At 44.7% G+C, this 21,319-nt stretch overlaps 1 protein-coding gene across 1 annotated transcript in view; it reads left to right on the forward strand.

Annotated features, from left to right (window-relative positions):
* The first annotated feature begins 2,068 nt into the window (after positions 1 to 2,068).
* DNAH9 (dynein axonemal heavy chain 9) overlaps positions 2,069 to 21,319 on the forward strand; it is a 362,400-nt gene continuing 343,149 nt past the window's right edge. Inside the window, exons 1-5 of the mRNA XM_080680625.1 lie at positions 2,069 to 2,495; positions 10,769 to 10,965; positions 15,849 to 16,007; positions 17,079 to 17,209; positions 19,354 to 19,565. Of these exons, the coding sequence (XP_080536751.1) occupies positions 2,082 to 2,495; positions 10,769 to 10,965; positions 15,849 to 16,007; positions 17,079 to 17,209; positions 19,354 to 19,565 (1,113 nt within the window). The 5' untranslated portion in view covers positions 2,069 to 2,081. The remainder of the gene's footprint in view (positions 2,496 to 10,768; positions 10,966 to 15,848; positions 16,008 to 17,078; positions 17,210 to 19,353; positions 19,566 to 21,319) is intronic.

Here is a 21,319-nt window from a genome sequence, read left to right on the forward strand (position 1 = left end):
TAAGGGACTCCAGAGGCAGGTGCACAGCAAGACCAGGCCCACCTGGGGGCAGGCCCAGCCTTGCCGCGCACCTGCCACCCTGGTGGGGCTGAGGGGACTGGGTGCTACCATCTTGTGGCTGTGAGCGCTGCCATCTTTGAGGGCATGGCAGTCAATTAGCATATTCCCTCTTTATTGGCTGTGGGTGCCACCATCTTTGAGGGTGGGACAGTCAATTAGCATATTCCCTCCTTATTGACTGTGGGTGCCGCCATCTTTGCGATGGCATGAGGGTCAATCAGCATATTCCCTCTTTATTAGATAGGATAAAGACAATGCCAATTGTCTTCAATAATTCCCCTACACATGCTCCCTCTGCCTTCCCAATCACCAAATCTCTCCTAAAAAGGACATTAAGGTGTGATGTTGGAAGAAAAAAAGCAAAAGCTGGACTGTCGGTGTTCAGGAGCCTTCACTCACACAGACATTTTCAAGTAATCTTCACAGGTGCCTGTGTTTCTATTTTTATGTAAATTGGAGCAAAGGAACAAAGAGAATGAAGGGCAAAATAGGCCATGGTAGAGGTGGTAGAAACTTTATTTGAAGGGTTTGCAGGAACTTAATGACCCTGAATTCACTCTATATACAAAACATGAGCAGGATTGACACATTTATAGGTTCTAAGCATTAAAACAGCAATGGTGCCTGCCTATGTGAAAAGTAAAATCTCTAGAAAAGTATATGTGTAAGAAGTCCCCGACATTTCTATTTTTCCCTAATTCTTTTTTTGATAGGCTGATTATCAAAGCCATCTTAAAAGTTGTTTTAGTGCCTTTGCTTTGTCCCTTTACTCATAGCTGGTCTGCCTACTGTTTAATCTAGCAATGATAAAACTCTCTTTATAAACATAGGAATTCATTTTCTAATGTGGATATTTTCATCATAATACCTCTGGTGCCCCAGTTATGAAATCCGTCATTTATCTTCTAGCTACTAGCTTTTCCTGAGGGGCTCTTGTTAGCTGAGCTGCTTTTGAGAAGTGCTTTTTCTGTTACTATTCCTTTGAAGCCCATTATACATGTCCCTTTTACCCAGAACTCTGCACTCTCTGATTGGTGACTAAAAGCAGGGTGGAAGGGCAGAGGGGAGCATATTTCAGACCTGCAGGCCTCATGCTGCCACAGTTGTCTCTTTCCTTGTCCCAAACACACCTTACATGCATGTAAAGGGCTAAGCTATCTACATCCTGATAGAGAAGGACTCAGCAGGTGGTGAATGCTAATTTCTGAGGTCAGGAAAGGTGCTTCACAGTATCCCCTTTTGAATACAAGACCCAGACATTTGGGCAGGATGGGGAGGCTCTGAACATCCTACATATTTAATGGTGCTTTGCTGAGAACTGATGGGGCCATATTCATGGAAATCAGTGATCTCAGAGTTTGAGTCCACATTTGTCAGTTTAAACTTGAAGCATGCACAAAGCGGGCAGCTAAGAATATATCATTTTTCAACTTATATTAACATGCTGACGCTGAGCTGTTCAATATGATAGCTACTGATAGAAATTAAAATTAAATAAAATTTAAAATCCAGTTCCTCAGTCGTCCCAATACATTTCAAATGTTCAATAGCCATACAAGCACTGTTCTAAAGAAATAAAAACTTCATTGAATTCCCTTACATCTTTTTTATGATTTGACATTGTTTTCAAGTTTGAATTACACATTTAGGAAATAGATTGGAGAACAATAATATTTTCGGTGTCTGGAGACTTCTAAAGAATTTAATCTGACCTTAGCCAGCAGGATTTTTAATAGCATTTATATCCTTGACCTCCCCTCCATGAACCTCAACAATAAACCATTGACCAAGGCAATCACTCTGGAGCACCTACAATCCAAGAGACCAAACACTGAGCGTCGGCTGGTCTCTTAGCAACAGAGACGCGATCCCACCCCTTTGCCCTGACGTCCTTCTCCTACCTTATTAAACTGAAAGGGGCGGGGCCAGGAGCCAGGAGCCCAATAGGAGGGGAGCAGAGGAGGGAATCCCGGCCGCGTCCCCGTCGCCAGGGAAACCGCCGCAGCCTGAGTTAGCGCGGGATGCCGAGCGCGGCGGAACCGGCTGCGCTGTCCGAGAACGCGGACCAGGAACCCGGCGTGGACCCGCGACTGCGACTCCTGGGGGCCTGTGTGGCCCAAAGCCTGCGGCCGGCTGCCGGGGCCTGGGAGCGCTGCGCGGGCACGGCCGAGGCGGGGCAGCTGCTCCAAGCCTTCCTGGGCCGCGATGCTGCCGAGGGGCCGCGGCCGCTGCTGGTGGTGCGGCCCGGGCCCGGGGGCCTGGCGCTGTGTCCGGGGCTGGACGCGGGACCGGAGTCCGGCCCGCCTCGCGCCAAGGGGCTTTTTTTCCTGCGCACCAGGCCCGAGCCGCCGGGGCCCTGCAGCCTCCGCGGCGCAGTGCTTTGCGGGGACGTGCCCGCCGCGCCTCTGGAACACCTGGCCGCGCTGTTCTCAGAGGTGAGGGTAGTGGTGACCCTGCGCGGGCTGCGGCCGGGAAGGGGGCGGGGCGGAGGGCCCATGGGCGGAGCCGGGGCCAGCGGGGCGGGGCGGGGCCCTGGAGAGCCTGGACTCCAGCAGAGTTTGAATCTGGAAAGGGGGATGGCGGGGGCGAGGATGGGTGGAAACTCAGACCCAGGGGTGTCACCTGAGAGGCGAGCTGGGTAAGTCTGAGGAGGGCCAGGTCAGAGTGAGACTGAGAGGACCACCACTAGGTGCTGTCCTGGGCAGGGGCCAAGGCAAGGGACGTCAGAGGGAAGAGTTGCTGGGCCTGGCCCCTTTTTAAGGCTCTATATCTTAATCTCCTGAACGAGGGGGCATTTCTTTGGGTCAGTGAGGCTGTAAACGGTGTTTACTTCTGGGGAAGAGTTAAAAGGGAGACTGGTTGGATTTTGATTTTTATCTCATTCATTACACTACCAACCATAAGCCAAAATCAGCCAGCCCTGTGCCCCGACAGATTGGGGCATCAAAGTTGGGATGTCCAGCAAGCATTTGGAGGGGTGTGCCTGGGGCCCAGGGAGGATTATCTGGAAGATGTGGAATGCTTGGCAGAACCACAGGGGGATCCTGGAGAGCTCAGCAGATGTAAGGGCGCTCAGGAAAGATTCTTGGGGTTTTAGACGGTTCTGGAATGGGAGCACCCTTCCCTGTAAGTAGAATGTGTGTGCTTCTGGAAGCTCGATGCCCGGATGTTGCAAATCATGAAATTAAGTATTTACAAAGTACTGGCTAAATAATGTTTCACGTGATAAGTGCTATGAGGAATACCTAAGAAATAAAGACAGGACCTCACCCATGAAATTAATCATATATCTAAAGTACTTAAAACTAATCTGACTAGGGTGCGGGTACATTGGCCCCAGTGCCCCTGACCCAGTCCTGGAGGCTCCCTGCTAAGTCAGGTGCTGGCCCTGTAGTTGCCTTATGAGAAGGCTGTGGGAGAGAACTTCCGGGAAGGATCTGGGGTGACAGGAGCTCTCAGGGGACCCAGGGAAGCTAGGTTTCTCGGTAGATATGGAAGTAATCCAGCATTTAACAACTAGAATGGTTTTACTGCTATTCCCTGTCGAACACCATGCCTGCAGAAGTCCAAGCTTGGATTGAATCCCCTCGTGAGAGATGATATAGCAGTGTCCTGGGTTCAGAGGAGAGTTACCCATGTGTTGTGAGCGCCATGCTTAGCTTCAAGTGTTGAACTGGCTTCTGAACAAAGGAGAAGAGTTAGGAAAAATAGAGAGCAAGGTAACTCTCAGGTATGGGGAGCGATTGAACAAAGATTCAGAGGTGGAACTAGACCTAAAGTGTGTAGGGGGCAGCAGTCCCATCTCAGTTTTGTCATGGCAAAGGAGATGTAGTCCAGCAAGCAAAAGTAATTTTAAAGTAATTCAAACCCTCAAATGTTCAAGAATTTTCTCTGATGGGTTGAAAAGAGATTGGAAACAAACTGAGTGTTCATTAGTAGGCCACTGGATGAATGAAGTGAGGTCCCTCTATAATTAAAATGATTGATATGAAACAGTCCTTAAAATAAACACAAATAAAATTCACTCTCCCAACAGCTTCTAGTGTAGAGCATGATACTGTCAACCTCATACACATTATTGTGCAACAAATCCCTGGAAACCGCCCCCCCACCCCCCGCCATCCCACATGACTGAAACTCTATACCCACTAAACAACAACCCTCTGCCCCTTCCTCCCCACAAATCCTGGCAACCACCATTCTACTTTGTGGTCTATGAATTTGACCACATAAAGTGGTCTATGAATTTGGCCACTTTAAATATCGCATATACGTGGAATCAGACAGTATTTGTCTTTTTGTGACTGGCTGTTTCACTTCATATAATGTCCTCAAGGTTTATCCACGTGTTAGCACATGACAGAATTTCCTCCCTTTTTAAGGCTGAAGAGTATTCCATTTTATGTATATACCGCATTTTCTTTATCAATTCATCTATGCATGGGCATTTAAGTTTCTTTTACCACTTGGCTATTGTGGATAATGCTGCAATTTAAGATAATTTTTAAAGATGTAGTTTTATGTATAGTAAGCTATCATCTCTGATAAAAAAGAGAAAGGAAGGAAGAAGAGAGGGAGATTGAGAATAGAGGAAGTAGAAGGGAGATAAGGAGAAGGAGGGGAAAATAGGGAGGTAGGGAAGGAAGGACAGCAGGAAGGAAGGACACTCATTAACAGAGTAATCCACCAGGGGAACGTGGTGACTGAGGTAACGGAGTAGGTAGAAGACTTACTTTCCACTGTAAAAGCTTTTGTACTTTTAAAATCTGCATCATGTAAATGTGTTATCTATGGAAAACTGTAAATAAAATTATTTTAAAAATACCTCCAGGCATTTACTTTTATTTCTCAAAACTTCTAACAGCAATTCTTAGGCCATTCAACCACTCATCTTCCACCTTTTATGCACCCTGAAATTGATCCTGAGCCACCTCAGAACTCTGCTCACCCCCATCCCTGAACCCCTGTCCTTCCCCTCCCTACTCTCCTCTCTACCTGTGGATCCCCTCGTCTTTCCACCTCTCCACTCTGCGTCACTAAACCAAAAGGTCCCACCTGGCTGACAGTCTCCCATGCTGTGTGGGGTGTAGATGAGGGTGAGGGTAGGTGGGGGGGGGGGTACATGAGGGGTGATGTTGACCAGAGGAGAAAGTCCTTCTCCCAGTCATGTTATTCCCTGCTGCCAGCTTATCTATCCTAGAGCTCTGAAACTGGGATGCTGTTTTGTAGAGAGAGCATGGGATTTGCAGTATGACAGACCTGGGTTCGAATGCTGGGTCTGTCACAAGCAAAATTGAAACAGACTCATAGATGCAGAGAACAGACTGATGGTTGCCAGAGGAGGAGGGGGCTGGGGGAAAAGGTGAAGGGATTAAGAAGTTCCTATTGGTGGTCACAAAGTAGCCATGGGGATATAAAGTACAGCATAGGAAATATAGTCAATAATATTGTAATAACTATAATGGTGCCAGGTGGGTACTATAAATATCGGGGGGATCGCTTTATATATGATTGTCTAACCGCTATGCTTTACACCTGAAACTCATACAAAATTATATTGAATATAAACTATAATTGAAAAATAAAATTTATAAAAAAAAGAAAAGGGTACTAAGGTAAAAATAGGATGAATAGTATTGGGAAAATGTTACAATAATATGTTCTATTATCCAGCTAAATGCTTTTCCTCTTAATATAATTTTCTGTTTTGTGTGTTTCAACCTAGAGGGATATAACTAAGTAGAAGGAATAAACATAAAAAATGCTGATACATTAAAAACAAAACACAACTCCTGATTCTGTCAAATTCATCCGTGTGACGTGAGCAGGTTAGCTCATCTCTGTCAGGGTCAAACTACCTTGTAGGGTTGTTATGAAACTTAGAAATAAAATATTAGGACACCTGGAACAGTGTAATCCATACAGGATGGGAATTATTGACACTCTGCATCCCACTTGAAAGCTTCCTCACTTTTCTGACCGATCCTTGCCACCTTGCTCTGGCCAAATCCAGTTATCATGGGGGTACTGAGTTGTCCTCCCCACTCAGCCCTCTGCCTCTGAGCCTGGAGGTGGGCTGTGTGTTCTCCTTTCCCCTTGCTGCTTCCAGACTCAGGTTGAAAGCCTCCAGTTTGGGTCTCATGCCATCAGATGAAGCCACCCTCTGTCCTCATTGCTGCATCATGTACCGATGGCACTGCCCTCACTCCTTCAGGACTGGGCTCCCAGTTCCCTGTGACTTGGGGACCCAAGGTTACTCCTGTGTTAACATGTGGCTATTTCAACAGACACATGAATGATCCTTTCAATAACCTGGCCTTGAACTTTCTCATCCAGTGATCTTATCCCTGCCCTGTCTTAACCATCTCTTCCCAAGACCTTGCATTACCAATAATCATTCCCTCTCTGACCACTGTGCCCATCTTTTCATCTCACTCCCACCTATTTCCCACTACTGCAAGCCCATGACCTTCCAGTACCTCCAACCCATTGATCCTGCGCCTTTCCACTGCCCCTCACCCACACCCGTGCTCTTTGCCCCCTGACCCACCTTGAGTGCTGGGCTCCATCGTTCTCATCATTCTCTTGCATAAACTCCCAACTGGCCTGTGCCTTGCTTTGTTGCACTGGTTTGGCAAAATGACAATCCTGATGAAATCCAATTCCTCCTACTCCACCCCGACACCCATGGAGCTGAATGGGGCTTGTGAAAAACTAACAGCGTCCACTTTAAACTCAGGACCCAGAACCTCTAGTAGACAATTATGCTCCCCAGCAGACACCCCACACGTCTATTCCAATTCCTTTCTTGCTCTTCTAATCACTATTGCACACTTTCTTTGTTCCCCCCTCAAATGTCCAAAAGCTTTTCTCTCAACCTCATTCTGTGATGCTCTTCTTTCTTGGTTTAAAAAAAATGAAAGAAATAAAATAAATTTTCCAGAAACTCATATCTACCTCATATGCCAATATCTGTATTCATATACCCTGCCATGCCTTCCGTTGCTGTAGATGGACTGTCTGCTGTCAGTCTTTGCCAACCTTAAAACTAAAACTGCCACTTTTGCTCTGAACCCCATCCACTCTCATCTTGAGGAGGGAGCACCAACAATTCTCCCTTCTCCTGTATTCTTATTTTTCCCCTCTCCACTAGATAATTCTCATCAAACAAAATCCTCATTCCCCTCACCACCTACCGTCCCATTTCTATGGTCCCCTCCATAGCAAAATGTCTAGAATATGAGTATTCTTGTTGTGTCCCATTCGCTTCCTGTTCTATCTCATACTCATTTATCAGGCTTTTACCTGCATAGTGCTAAGGAGAGAAAGTAAAGAATTTGTCAAGCTCACCAATGACCTCCACTAGACTAGATTAAATGGGCGTTTATCGGTCCTTTTCCTGCTTGACCTGTGAGCAGGATTTGGCCCAGCTCATGATGACCCTCTCCTGCTGGAAGAACTTTCTTCACTTGCTTCCAGGACCCTTGACCTCTGGTTTCCTTCTGTCACCGTGGCCATTTCTTCTCAGTTTCCACTGAAGATAACCCCCTCTCTTTTCAACTCTTTAAAATTGAAGATCCCTAGGGCTCATTCCTTGGACCTTTTTTCTTCTCAATTCCTTTTTTAATTTTAGAGTTTTATAAACCATCTGTATCAGCCACCTCCCAAATTTGTTACCTCCAGCCTTTTCTGCTTCTCTTAACTACCATATCCAACTGCTACTCAATGTCTCCAGTGAGAAGTCCAGTAGACATATAAAATTCTAATGTGTCCAGGCACACATTCCTGAACTTCCCCTGAGAACTTACACCACCCTTATTCTCCCCCACATGGGTTAATGGCGGCTCCATTCCTCCTGTTGCTCAAGTCCCAAGCCTTGGAGTCATCCTCACTGCTGTTCTCCCCCTCTCCCGGTCCCACAACGAATTCATTAAGAAATCACATAGGTCGCCGAAACCGGTTTGGCTCAGTGGATAGAGCGTCGGCCTGCGGACTCAAGGGTCCCAGGTTCGATTCCGGTCAAGGGCATGTACCTGGGTTGCGGGCACATCCCCAGTAGGGGGCGTGCAGGAGGCAGCTGATCGATGTCTCTCTCTCATCGATGTTTCTAACTCTCTATCCCTCTCTCTTTCTCTCTGTAAAATATCAATAAAATATATTAAAAAAAAAAAGAAATCATATAGGTCAAGCTTTCAAAATGTGTATAGAATCAGAGCACTTCTTACTATTTCCTCCACTCCCCCCTGTGCCAAGCCACTGTCTTCTGTATTATAGGAATAACTTGCTGATCTCTTTTTTCACTTTTGCCCCCTAGAGTCTAAGTTCAACACAGCAGCTGGAGTGATACTACTGAAAAAAAAGATCATGTCACTCCTTTGTTCAAAACCCTTCAATGATTTCCATTTCTCTGAGAGTAAAAATCAAAATTCTCCAGGCAGGGCTGCATGTAACTTGACCCCCATTACTCCCCCCTACTCTTCTTACCTTGTTCCAGCTTCTAAGCTGCTCCTTGATCCTTCCAGGCATTCTCCCACCTTAGGGCTTTTGCATTGTCTATTCCTTCTAACCACAATATGCATCCCCCAAGAATATACACAGCACTTTCATCCCCAGTCTTTGTTCAGATGTTACCTTCTTAATGATGCCTGAACCAATATTTCCATTTGCAATTGCAACCCCCCATCCCACACCCCTGATCTTCTTCACCTGCTTCCCGCCCCCCCATGCAGACCTTATTGTGACTCTTCCACTAGAATATAAACTTTGTGAGGTCAGTAATCTTTTCTTGTTTTGTTCACTGGTATATCTTCCTAGCACCTAAAACAGTACTAACACATGGTAGATGCTCCGTAAATGTTCATTGAATAAGTGAATGGGTTGCTTTTAATTTCATAGAAAGTTCACATTCATTATCTTCCTATCACTCAAAGCCCTCCAAATTCCAACCCAAACCCATATAGCACTTTTTCCTGAGACAGAAATACATTCAGTTTTTCTATGAACGTCTTATATGCAAGATCCAAGGGGGTGTGGTGGGGTTAGTGTATATAAAGATCAAATAAGATATAGTACCTGCCTTTGATATCTTAGGAAAAATTTTGTTTATACTCTCTCCTCTCTCTCATTTATCCTTTCTTCCCTAGGTCCAAAGAGTCCTTTCTCAACATGAATGTGAGAAGAGCTCAATTTGTGACAGTTTATTCCTTGGATCTCTCTGTTCACCTGTGATTATAACTTCTCAGTTCAATAATTACTTTCAGACAGACCAGACAAGGATCATCCTCTTGGATTTCACATGTTAGATCCATGTATTCTATTTTATGGCCAAGCAGACTTATTGGTCATATAGAGAACCCAAACAATCATAAGTCCATGTTTCCTCTTCATTATTTACTTAACAGTTCCTATTCACATTCCTGGATTTTCTGTTTTTCTTTATAGCATTCCCTTTCCATTAGAGTGAGCGTTTGACTGACAGAGTTTCCTAGTGAGTTGTATTAATGACAACTTTTTAAGTTGCTAGTGATAGAAAACTCCATTTAAACTAGTTCAAAAAGTTCAAGAGCAGGAGCTCAAATGATGTCACAGGCCTTGGTCTTTCTCCTTCTGTAAACTCCCTCTTCTCCAGATTGACCCTGTCCAAAGGCTCCACATGGTAGCATGATGGCCACTCATACATAGAAAAGAGAACTCTCTCTTCCTTCAAAGTTCAGATAGGAGACTCGGCCTGACTCTCATTGGTTCAGATTTACTTACAATCTTCATCTCTGGGTCTGCAGATGGGCACCAAAAGAAGAGGAACTGCCCTAACTGGTTTGGCTCAGTGGATAGAGCGTCAGCCTGCGGACTCAAGGGTCCCAGGTTCGATTCCGGTCAAGGGCATGTACCTTGGTTGCGGGCACATACCCAATAGGGAGTGTGCAGGAGGCAGCTGATTGATGTTTCTCTCTCGATGTTTCTAACTCTCTATCCCTCTCTTCCTCTCTGTGAAAAATCAATAAAATATATTTCAAAAAAAAGAAGAGGAACTATTTTGGGGTGTCCAAAACTAACTAACGTTCACCCTTCAGACAGCTTCAGGATGCTCAACTTTGCTTTACCTTTTAAGATGCCGCCTCACCCACCAGAGACAGATGGTCATCTTCACCTGCATTTGTCCTATGCTTTGCCTCTGGCCTTTGTGACTGTTTCAGTCACCACCTATTCACCCTGTTGATTAGGTAGGGACTCCTGCCCTAGGGTTATGGGACAGGTCAAATGAGACTGACAGCAGTTTATCAGTCACCTACCCTCACAGCCCACCATGCCACACAGGGCCACAGGGGGGTTGCCCTTGGGAACAGAGCAAACAACCAGGGGCTGTGGAAGGCAAGCTTTGTGCTACCAAGAGTGTGTGGTTCCCACTGGTTCTGGTGGGAGGATGCAATTGGCTTGTTTGAATAATTCTGCTGCCTGGCAGAGACCTGAAGCCCTGGTCCCCTTGGTAAAGAGGACTGTTTGATGGGTGGACTTATGTAGGACTAAATAGGAAAGGAAAGTTGGGATATAGGCTGTTTGAGGCTCTCCTGATTGTTTGTTCTTAATATTAGGCCTTACGGCCCAATGGCTGCAAAAGGTGTGTAGAGTTTTTTAGGCTTTTCTCAGAATAATCTTTCTCTAAGGCCTCAGAAGTAGAATGCCTGCCTTTCTCTGTGCACCTCTTTTGCAGGTCGTTATCCCCATCTTGGCCAATGGGAAGAACCACCTGGACTGGCCCCCTGTGGTACGTCAAGACGTCCAGCGGCACGCCCACAGCCTCCAGTGTGACCTCATGGTTCTCCTTGAGCAAGTGAGGGGGAAAACTTTGCTGCCTCTTCCCGTAGGCTCAGAAAACATGGAGTTTGTGGATTCTGAGAGTGAGACCGTGTAAGTGCCACCAGCCCGGGCATATGGGCCTCAGATATGGGAGATACTGGATTATCTGAGTGATTTCTTTACGACTTTTCTGTTCCCGACTCTGCACAGCTTCTTATTCTGCTGTTTGTCAACATCCTTGGACTGTGTGTTTTGTGCTGATTACTGCCCTTGCCCCAGTCCCTCAGCCTGAAGTCTTTTAAAGCTATCGCAGCATCATGGCCCTTTTCCATCCAGAATCATTTCAGGGCTGAGAGCAGCCACAGAGATGTCAGTATTTTGCTTATCGGGACAGTGCCTCATCATTGGCAAAGGCCCAGGTCCAGCCTGGGAGAGAGCCACGCACTTCCCAGCATTCACCCAGTACATGACATCATAGAACTAACTCAGACCCTCCTTCCCCGGTAGCCGGAGACTTTCCTCAGGCCGGGGGAATGTTTTCCAAAAGAAACAAATCTGGCTTTGTTAGAGTGTGTAGTCCATGCCTCCTGTGCCTGAATGACATCAGAACCCCAGCCTCGTCCCCTTTAAGGAGTTATAGCTGCCATTTTCATTTATTCCGTGTACCATTCCAGCGGCAAGCTTTCTTTGCTTCTGTCCCATGGGGATTTTCCTTTTTCTTTCAAGCCAGGTTATGTATCTAAATGATATATTTTGTTATATTCTACCCAGGATTTGTTGGTGGTTTACTTGGTAGGGAAGGAGGGGTCAGCGGGGGGAGAGGGACAACTCCTAATAAGGTGGAATGAATTACTCAAACACAGATGAGAATTTCATTTGCTGGTTCGCTAAAATAAAAATACCTATGACAATTTCATTATTTCATTTTAAGCCATTATTGGTAGTAGTAAGTAAGTCATCTTTTTGATGTTTTGGATTCTAATATTAAAATGTTTTGTTGGTTCAACACAGCAACATGGATGGATGGATGAACAACCATGACAGAATCCACCATGTCTGTCATTTCCCTGAGTGGCCAACATAAAATGGCAATGGCTATGAGGCAAGGTTACGTAGAACTTAGCGCAAAGCTCTGGATCCTAGCTTTTAAAACAGGCTCTGCCACCTATGGGCCAGACCACTTGGAAACAATCATTTAATCTCTCCCAGCCTCAGTTCTCTCATTTGTAGACTGGAGATGACCTCAGCACCTGCTTCATACTCAGAGTTCTTGTGAGATGGCAGCTCTAAAGCTCTTAGGACAGTGCAAAGCACAGAATAGTGGTGCTTAGTGAATGGTAGCTACTACGACCACACAAAGGAGACCTGAGATTGAGGATTGGCCAGGAATCAAAATGCAAGGCCTGCTGATATCCACGATTACTAGACATGCACCTTTCAGGAGGATCTGGGGGAAGGGTGTTATAATAAAAGCTGAAGTGGGCAACTTCCAAGTTGGATGACCTCCATCAAAGAAGATGGGCAAATCCCCGAATGCCAACTGGCCACAGGTGCCTGAGACTAATGTGTTTGTGGCAACAGGCACCTTCCTGCATGAGCTCAGATGGCCCAAATGCCAGAGCTTTCCAATGTCATTGTTGTGTATTTAGGGCCCATGGTTTGATCTGAAGAATAAGTAATGCAAGAGATGGCAATGTACTTTATAATGAGTTTTTGCTATTGGAAGTAATTTGCTACATATATAATTTGAAGCAATTTCCCAATTAACCTGAAAACTTATTGTAGTTTAATAAAAATATTCCATTTTCACAATAAAAAATACAAATTACCATTTTCCTGTTCCTTTTATATTCTAACATAACATTCAGTGTATGTGTATATAAGCATTACTGGGTTTATCTCCCTTTGTTCAAACTTGATAATTTTCTAAAAGGATGGGTCATATTTTAGGAAGATGAGTATCTTCCCCCTTTAATACCTTCTGTAATCACTTGTGACTATCAGTGCTCAGCAAATATGAATTTGATTAAATTAAGTGAAGGTGGTTTTCTGGGATGAAAATGTAAATGATATACTCCCTTTCTTTGTTATTTGGATCTTGAGTTCTTGGCATGAACAGTTTTCATTTAAGACTTAGTGAGATAAAAGCCATATATGACAAGCCCACAGCCAACATTATACCCAAAAGGACAAAAACTAAAACCATTTCCCCTAAGAACAGGAAGAAGACAGAGATGCCCACTATCACCACTCCTGTTCGACATAGTACTGGAAGTACTAGCCATTGTGATCAGACAAGAAGAAGAAATAAAAGGCATCCAAATTGGAAAAGAAGAAGAAAAACTATCCTTATTCACAGATGACATGATACTGTACATAGAAAACCATAAAGACTCCATCAAAAAGTTATTAGACTTCTTAAATGAATTCAGCAATGTATCAGTATACGAAATTAATGCCAAGAAATCTATGGCATTTCTTTACATCAATAGTGAACTTACAGAAAGAGAGGATAAAAAAACAATCCCATTTATCATCGCACCAAAAAAAATTAAGATACTAGGAATAAACTTAACTAAGAGGTAAAAGACCTATATGCAAAAAACTACAGGACACTGAAAAAAGAGATAGAGGAAGACGTAAACAGATGGAAGAACATACCATGTTCATGGATTGGGAGAATCAACATCATCAAAATGTCCATCCTACCCAAAGCAATCTATAGATTCAATGCACTCCTCATTAAAATACCAATGGCATATTTCACAGACCTAGAAAGAACTTTCCAAAAATTCATCTGGAATAAAAAAGAACCCGAATAGCTGCAGTAATCCTTAGAACAACAAAGTAGGTGGGATCTCAAAACCATATATCAAGCTGTATTTTAAAGCCACTGTTCTTAAAACAGCCTGGTATTGGCACAAGAACAGACATATAGATCAATGGCATAGAATAGAGAACCCAGAAATTGACCCAAAGCACTATGCACAATTAATATTCAACAAAAGAGGCATGAACACACAATGGAGTCAAGACAGTCTCTTCAGTAAGTGGTGTTGGGAAAATTAGACAGATACATGCAAAAAATGAAACTAGACCACCAACTTACACCATACACAAAAACAAACTCAAAATGGATACAGGACTTAAACATAAGACGGGAAACCATAAAAATACTAGAGGAATCCACAGGCAGCGAAATCTCAGACATATGCCGAAGCAATTTCTTCACTGATATTGCTCCCAGGGCAATGGAAACTAAAGAGAAAATAAACAAATGGGACTACATCAAAATAAAAAGTGCACAGCAAAGGAAACCATCAACAAAACAACAAGAAAGCCCACTGTATGGGAGAACATATTTGCCAATGTTGTCACTGATAAGCGTTTAATCTCCAACATTTACAGGGAACTCATACAACTTAACAAAAAGGAGATAAACAATCCAATCAAAAAATGGGCAACAGACCTAAATAGATACTTTTCGAAAGAAGACAGAAGGAAGGCCAAGAGACATATGAAAATAAGCTCAAAGTGACTAATTATCCAAGAGATGCAAATCAAAACGACAATGTGGTACCATCTCACACCTGTCAGAATGGCTGTCATCAACAAATCAACAAATGACAAGTGCTGGAGAGGATGCAGAGAAAAAGGAACCCTCGTGCACTGCTGGTGGAAATGCAGACTGGTGCAGTCACTGTGGAGAACAGTATGGAGTTTCCTCAAAAAACTAAAAATGGAACTCCCATTTGACCCTGTGATCCCACTTCTAGGAATATATCCCAACAAGCTAGAAACACCAATCAGAAAGGATATATGCACCCCTATGTTCATAGCAGCACAATTCACCATAGCTAAGATTTGGAAACAGCCTAAGTGCCCATCAGCAGATGAGTGGATTAAAAAACTGTGGTACATTTACACAATGGAATACTGTACTGCGGTAAAAAAGAAGAAATTCTTACCATTTGCAACAGCATGGATGGAACTGGAGAGCATTATGCTAAGTGAAATAAGCCAGTCAGAGAAAGATAAGTATCATATGATCTCACTCATTTATGGAATATAATGAACAATATAAACAGATGAACAAAAAACAGATCCAGAGACAGAGAAGCATCCATCAGACTGTCAAACCTCAGAGGGAAGGTAGGGGAGGATGGGGGTAAGGGGGAGAGATCAATCAAAGGACTTATATGCATGCATATAAGCCTAACCAATGGACACAGACAACAGGGGGTCAGGGCATGAGTGGGGTGGGGGGTGGAGGGTACTGGGGGGATGGGGACACATATGTAATACCTTAATCAATAAAGAAATAAAAAAAAGACTTAGTGAGAAGGCAAACCAAAATATATATTTTTATTTTAATGCCTTCTAAAGTACTCCTGTTTTTGGTTATTAAAAAGATATATAAGGTAGATTGCTTGGGAATCCCATTCTTTGCTGGGAAAGTGAGGACAAAGTGAAGTTAATTTTGGTGTTCAGATGACTGATGGTTTGCCTTGTGGAGGAGGAAGTAACCTATTTCCTCTTGATGCAGAGGTCAGAACTAAGACTAAAATGAGGACATCACAGGGAAGTAGATGTGTTCAGTGTAGAGACCCACTTTCTCCCAGTGAGGACTGATCACTGAGGAATGCACTGCTTGTCAAGTTGGGAGGCTGCTGACATTAGTGGGATTCAAGCAAGGGTTGGGTGGTCCGGTGTATTTCTGTATTGACAGAATTCAAAATTCTTCAACTAGCCTTCAGAGTGCTGGTGGATCCTGTCTTGGATAATTGTGTATGCATGCATGCATAAGCGTTTTGTCTGGGGAGAGGACGTGTGCTCCTAATTGAGTACCCATCAATCTATTGTTCAACAAAAGATAAGAATGCTTGGACTAGATCGTATTCCCCACCTGTTTTTTAAAAATTTGGCATTTTGTTTGCAGGCCACCTAGCCTTGTTATTTCCGATGTTTCAGGAGATTTGTTGTGCCTTTCACAGCTTGGATTCCACGAATAAGTCTGTCATCTATGCCATTGAGTCCGCAGTGATCCAGTGGAGTCGCCAGGTGCAGGTGGTCCTCAACAAGGAGTCTTCCCAGCCACTCTTCCAAGGAGAAAACCCCACCCCCTGGGTGGAGTTGGAGTTCTGGAAGAGCAGGTAGGCACACGCTCAAACCTTGGCAAGTAGGTAGACATCTTACAGAGGATGCTGGCCTTGGGGAGCCAGCCGGGGAGTGTGGTCCCACCTCCAGGTGTTTCTCATCTCCCCCGGAGCAGACAGCTCCGTGTCATTGGGGTCATGCAGTTTTTCTGTGCTCTGGGAGATGTACCCTTTCCTTAGGATTCAATAGTTGCCCCTTCTTTTGTGGGCTGCAGTCAGTATACCTTCTGACATGTCTTCAAAGGCTTTTCAACCACGTGTAAAATTAACTCTCTTTTATATGTATTTTTACTTGTGTACTCATTTCTCCTTGGATAGTCAAGGCTATGTACACACACTTTTTGTAAGAATCTGCAGAAAAAGAGGGGTTTTGACAGTTGGCTGCAGAATAGCCTCTCATAGGTCCCAGCCAGTCATTAGCAGGCTTAGAAAGCCCATCTTCCACTGTGTGCCAGCCCCACAGAGTCCCCGAAAGACCTAATTATTGCTCCTGCTGATTCCCGCTCTACCTTCCCATTTCCTATTCATCATTGTGCTGAGTAATCTTTTACTCAAAAGGAGGCAGATGTTTGAAGCAGATGTCCCTGTCCTCCTCTTGAGTGGGGAGTGTCCATATCATATGACCAGGTATGGTGCCCTGTTGGTGCCACCATGCTGAGATGTCCCATGCTCTTGCCTGGTTTCTGTTGGGAGGAATGGTTTCTGACCATTCTGCTGACCTGCCACAGGCCCTTCTCCAGCAGCTTCACTCTGACACGCGTCTCCCCCCAACCCCAAACCTTACTGCAAGAGCTGATGACCTCCAGCTGCCAAGCTTTGGAGCCACCAGATGTTCACAGCAAGTTCCCCTGCTGTTGCCTCCTGGAGCTGCCCCTTTGAACCATGTTCCCTGCTCAGGCTTTTGCCATCACTGTCCTGGGAACAGATGCCCTGGCTGCTTGTGCAGGAGCCAGCCTCGGTGGGAGTGCCCTGAGCAGGGCTGCTCTCTGTCTGTCTGGGGGTGGGTCATCACAGGGGGACTGAGTTTCCCGATGCTCACTTGGACTCCCCTTCTCCATGGCGTTGCAGGTCTGAGGACCTGGAATACATTTACGATCAACTAAGAACGATAAAGGTGAAGAGCATGGTGGGGCTCCTGGACAAGCTTCAGAGCAGCTACTTCCCAGCCTTCCAAGCCATGTGCAGAGATGTCACAGCAGGTGAGGTGCAGCAAGTATTTGCATAAAAGCGTTTACCTTGAATTCTTTATTTAGTGCTGAACTATCTTCTCTCTCAGATTTCAGCAGCTTCAAGTCCTTACGACCCTCAGCCTGACACAACCTAGCGTGATAATGCCCGATCTAGAAGCAGGAACGCTGCGACCTGTGCTGTTTGCATTTCCACCACTCGGTGACCTAGGGAACAACACCTAACCCCTTGGGCTTTAGTGCATGCCATGATATTGTGCTCACACCTCCTGCCCACTGCCTCGGGCTGCTGTGATGGAGTAGAGATGGAAGTTTTTTGCTGACTGTGCCACACTGTACAATGCATGTTGTTATCTCTCACCTCTGGGGTTCAGGCCCCTTCACCCTGGCCCCTTAAGGCTTTATTCCACTGCTGGCTCCATTCTGCTTTTACCATTCCTACTGTCAGAGGTACTGCAATTTCCTGGTCATCTGAGCACCAGGCAAGATTTCCCCTTGTCAAAATTGCAGAGCCAGCAAAGTCTATAATTAGAAGCAGGTAAATTTTTTTCCGGGCTCCCTCTCCCCTCACCAGGGCACTTTGCTTCTTTCCTTCCTCTTCCCAGACCTCCTCCTACCTCTTCAGTATTGTAGGTCAGAATGTGCTTTGAAAGGTATTTGTAATTTCATGTGATTTACGCTTAATCCAAGCAGTGATTTTCAAACACTTTTTTCTCTACCAGCACTCTTTTTTTAAAGACATTTTTCTTCCTAAGTCCAAAACATAGAACTAATTAAGGCCTATTTGTTCCATTAAAGAGGGGAGTGTCCTGTGTCTGTAGTGCAGTGTGGAACCCTCATCCCACTTTCTTCTCCTCATGATGTGGGGTTTGAAAACCGCTCAGCCCCAGGAAGGAAAGTTCCAGTGGTGGAGTTTCTGACATGTTCCCTATAGCAGAGAAGAACTGGCATAAGTAGCTAGTCTTTGAGGTCCCTCTGCGCCCTAAAATGTTACCCCAGATTCTGCCCTGCAGCACATAGAGCTGCCTGGAAACAGGTATCTCTTCATTTATTGCTTCATGAGAGATTTTGTGTCCCAGAAGAATCAATTGCTGTTCCCAACTTAAGTCCAATACAAATGATTCAGGTGTCCCCCAAAAGGGGCTTGTGTACCACTATTGGTATGAGCAGTTATTGTGGGACATATATGGACAGGCACATATAAAAATATGTTAAGGGTAACTGTTGTTGGTGATAGCAGTTTTCCATATATGTTAGTGATTTGAAGTTTTCATTTTATATGATTTTATTTAGGTTAAAATGGGAGTCAACTCAGAAAACATTTGAGTAAATACTACAGGTCATACGCAGACATGACAAATATCATAAGGGAGATATGCAAATGACTGTAATTTGGGCTCTGAAATCAAACAACGTGCAGTCAAGTTATATTTATGAGTTGGTTATTTTGAGCTCAAAATATATTTTTCACATTAATAGATTAATAGACTATGATCATTCACATTAGTCTTCGTTATAAAAGATTTGGTTCCCCATGTCAGCTTCAAAAAGTTATTTGTAGTAGAGTATATAATGACAAAGAAAATAAATTGGAAAAAATGCAGTTATAGTAAACACTTCTATAAAAATAAAAATCCTTGAAATATATAACTCAATTTGGATGATGGAAGGAAAGAACTTTTGGTTAGAGGAGTTAGGTGGAGACGTGGTCAGAAATTTTGGTGGGATCTCTGAATAATAAAAATATTTTAGAGGCATTTGATGTGCATTATTCCTCTTAATCAAATCAGGGGTTTGCATCAGCTCACTGATGGACTGAAGAGAGGAGAGGAAAGGCAATATTTCTCAAATGGTGGGTATGGATTGGAAAAGAGTGGTAAATAAAGAAGGAGGGCAAAAGAATGTAGGAAAATGTGTGGGAACAAGATTGTCTGAAGTGGAATTGATTGGACAATGGAGAAACTTGGAAAACTGGAAGCAACAGTATCATGGAGGGGAAGGAACAAGAGCAATATAGACTAATAGGGAGTTCTCATCAGCCTTCCCTCTGCTCTCTTGGTTTAGGAAGTTCAGATCCTTCTCTTCCCAGGCACCAGGGCTCCAACTTGGTGGATCTGAGCTCCAGGCAGGGAGGATGACTCTCTCATTCCTTCCAGCTCTGATGGAGGCGAAGGACATCCACATGCACCTGATGCCGCTCGGCCGCCACCTGGAAGCCCTCGAGGCTGTGGAGTTCCCGGAGCTGAAGCCTCGGCTGCAGCCTCTGCTCCACGTGATCTGTCTGATTTGGGCCACGTGCAAGTCCTACTGCTCCCCAGGGCGGCTCACTGTGCTGCTCCAGGAGATCTGCAACCTTCTCATCCAGCAGGTTTGTCCCCCAGGGTCTCCACTGACTCCCTGGCGGCTGGGTGGCGTGGATTCACAGAGGAGAGTAAAGTGGGCATTTTTCAGGGCAGGGAAGCAATTATGATCCACAGGGTTCCCACTTGAGTTATTTTACTAATCACAAGCCGGCAAGACTGACATTTTCAGTAGTGCTGCAACACAGTCTTCCTTTCCCTCTGCCCAAAGCCCAGGGGCTGCTGAAAGGCAGGGGTGGTGAACTTCAACCTCCTGATGATCTGTGCTCGCAGACTGGTATTTATTTTACTTTATTTTTTAAAATATATTTTTATTGATTTCAGAGAGGAAAGGAAAGGAGAGGGAGAAAGAGATAGAAACATCAATGATGAGAGAGAATCATTGATCTGCTGCTTCCTGCACGTCCCCTACTGGGAATCGAACCCGCACCTAGGCATGTGCCCTTGACCAGAATCAATCCTTCAGTCCCCAGGCCAACGCTCTATCCACTGAGCCACACCAGCTAGGGCCAGACTGGTATTAAGTCAGCAGTGAAGCCAAACAGTTAGGAATGCTATCTCTGGCGTCAGACATCTCCGTGCCAAACCCTGTGTCACCACTTGTTTGCGGTGTGTACCTGGCCAAGTTGATTGTCTGCTCTGTGTCTCACCTTCCTCTTTGTGCAGTGGTAACAAGAGGACCATCTCAAATGGTAGCGGATGACTATGAGGCTCTGATGTGAGCATGCATGGCTTATAGCATGCCCTGCACATGCTAAGAACTCAGTGTCTGTGAGCTACAGAGAAGCAACTTTTAAGATCACAAACTTTGTGCTTCTCCTTTCTAGGGACCCTTGTAGCATCAACCAGGCAAGCATAAGCCCTGAGGAGTGTGCCAGTGACTAGAACGGGAAGCCTTGGGATGTGTGGGTGATCTTCCACCCAAATTGGCTTCATTTCCCTCTAAGGAGCTGTGACCCTGAGGAAACAATGAATGGATTTAAAGAGGAGCTAATAATAACATCTATGAGGCACATTGCAAGTTCCAAATTGCTGTGACCTTTATGATCCTGGTCATTTTCAGATGAACTCTGTGAGGTAGGCAGGGAGAGCCCCATTAAATAATAATAATAACAGTTATTATTATTATTTAAAGATGTGGGCTAAAGCTCCAGGAATTTAACTAAGTCACCAAAGGTCACCCAGCCAAAGACAGGTTGCTTGACCCCTAGACCAACACTTTTCCATCACTCCATGTTTGTTGGCCAGGACTCTTTTGGTTGAAAGTGTAAGGAAAGCCCACCAAAAAAGATAATTTATTGGCTCATGTACCTGAAAGTCCAAGGTAAGTCTGGCTTCAGCCCTGGCTTACCACAAAGTCATAGGTGGTGTCATCAGGACCCAGTTATTTCTGCCCCTCCCTGTGGTAGTGAAGACGGCTGTCCAACAGCTTCAGCCTCACAGCCTTCCAGGTTCAGGTCTGTTAGATACAGGGAAATAATGATGTTTCAAAGAATTCTTGAACTCAAATTATTTCACCATAGAAAGTCAGAAAGTCACCAAAGAACAGGTGGGAAATAATACCTGCCCATCCCCAGTTGGCCCCACGAAAGACTCACGGTGTTTCCTTGTCTCTGATTGGTCACTTGCCCATACCTAAGCCAATCACTGACTATTTGGCTTGAACCCAGGTCCCAATCCACCTGTGAAACTGAGGGTGGAGTCACATGTTTCCCATAGTGTGCTTTTCAAAAATACTTGGGCTATTGTTCAGTTTAGAATT

This window comes from Plecotus auritus (assembly GCF_963455305.1).
Source record: "Plecotus auritus genome assembly, chromosome: 7".
NCBI classification, from domain to species: Eukaryota; Metazoa; Chordata; class Mammalia; order Chiroptera; family Vespertilionidae; genus Plecotus; species Plecotus auritus.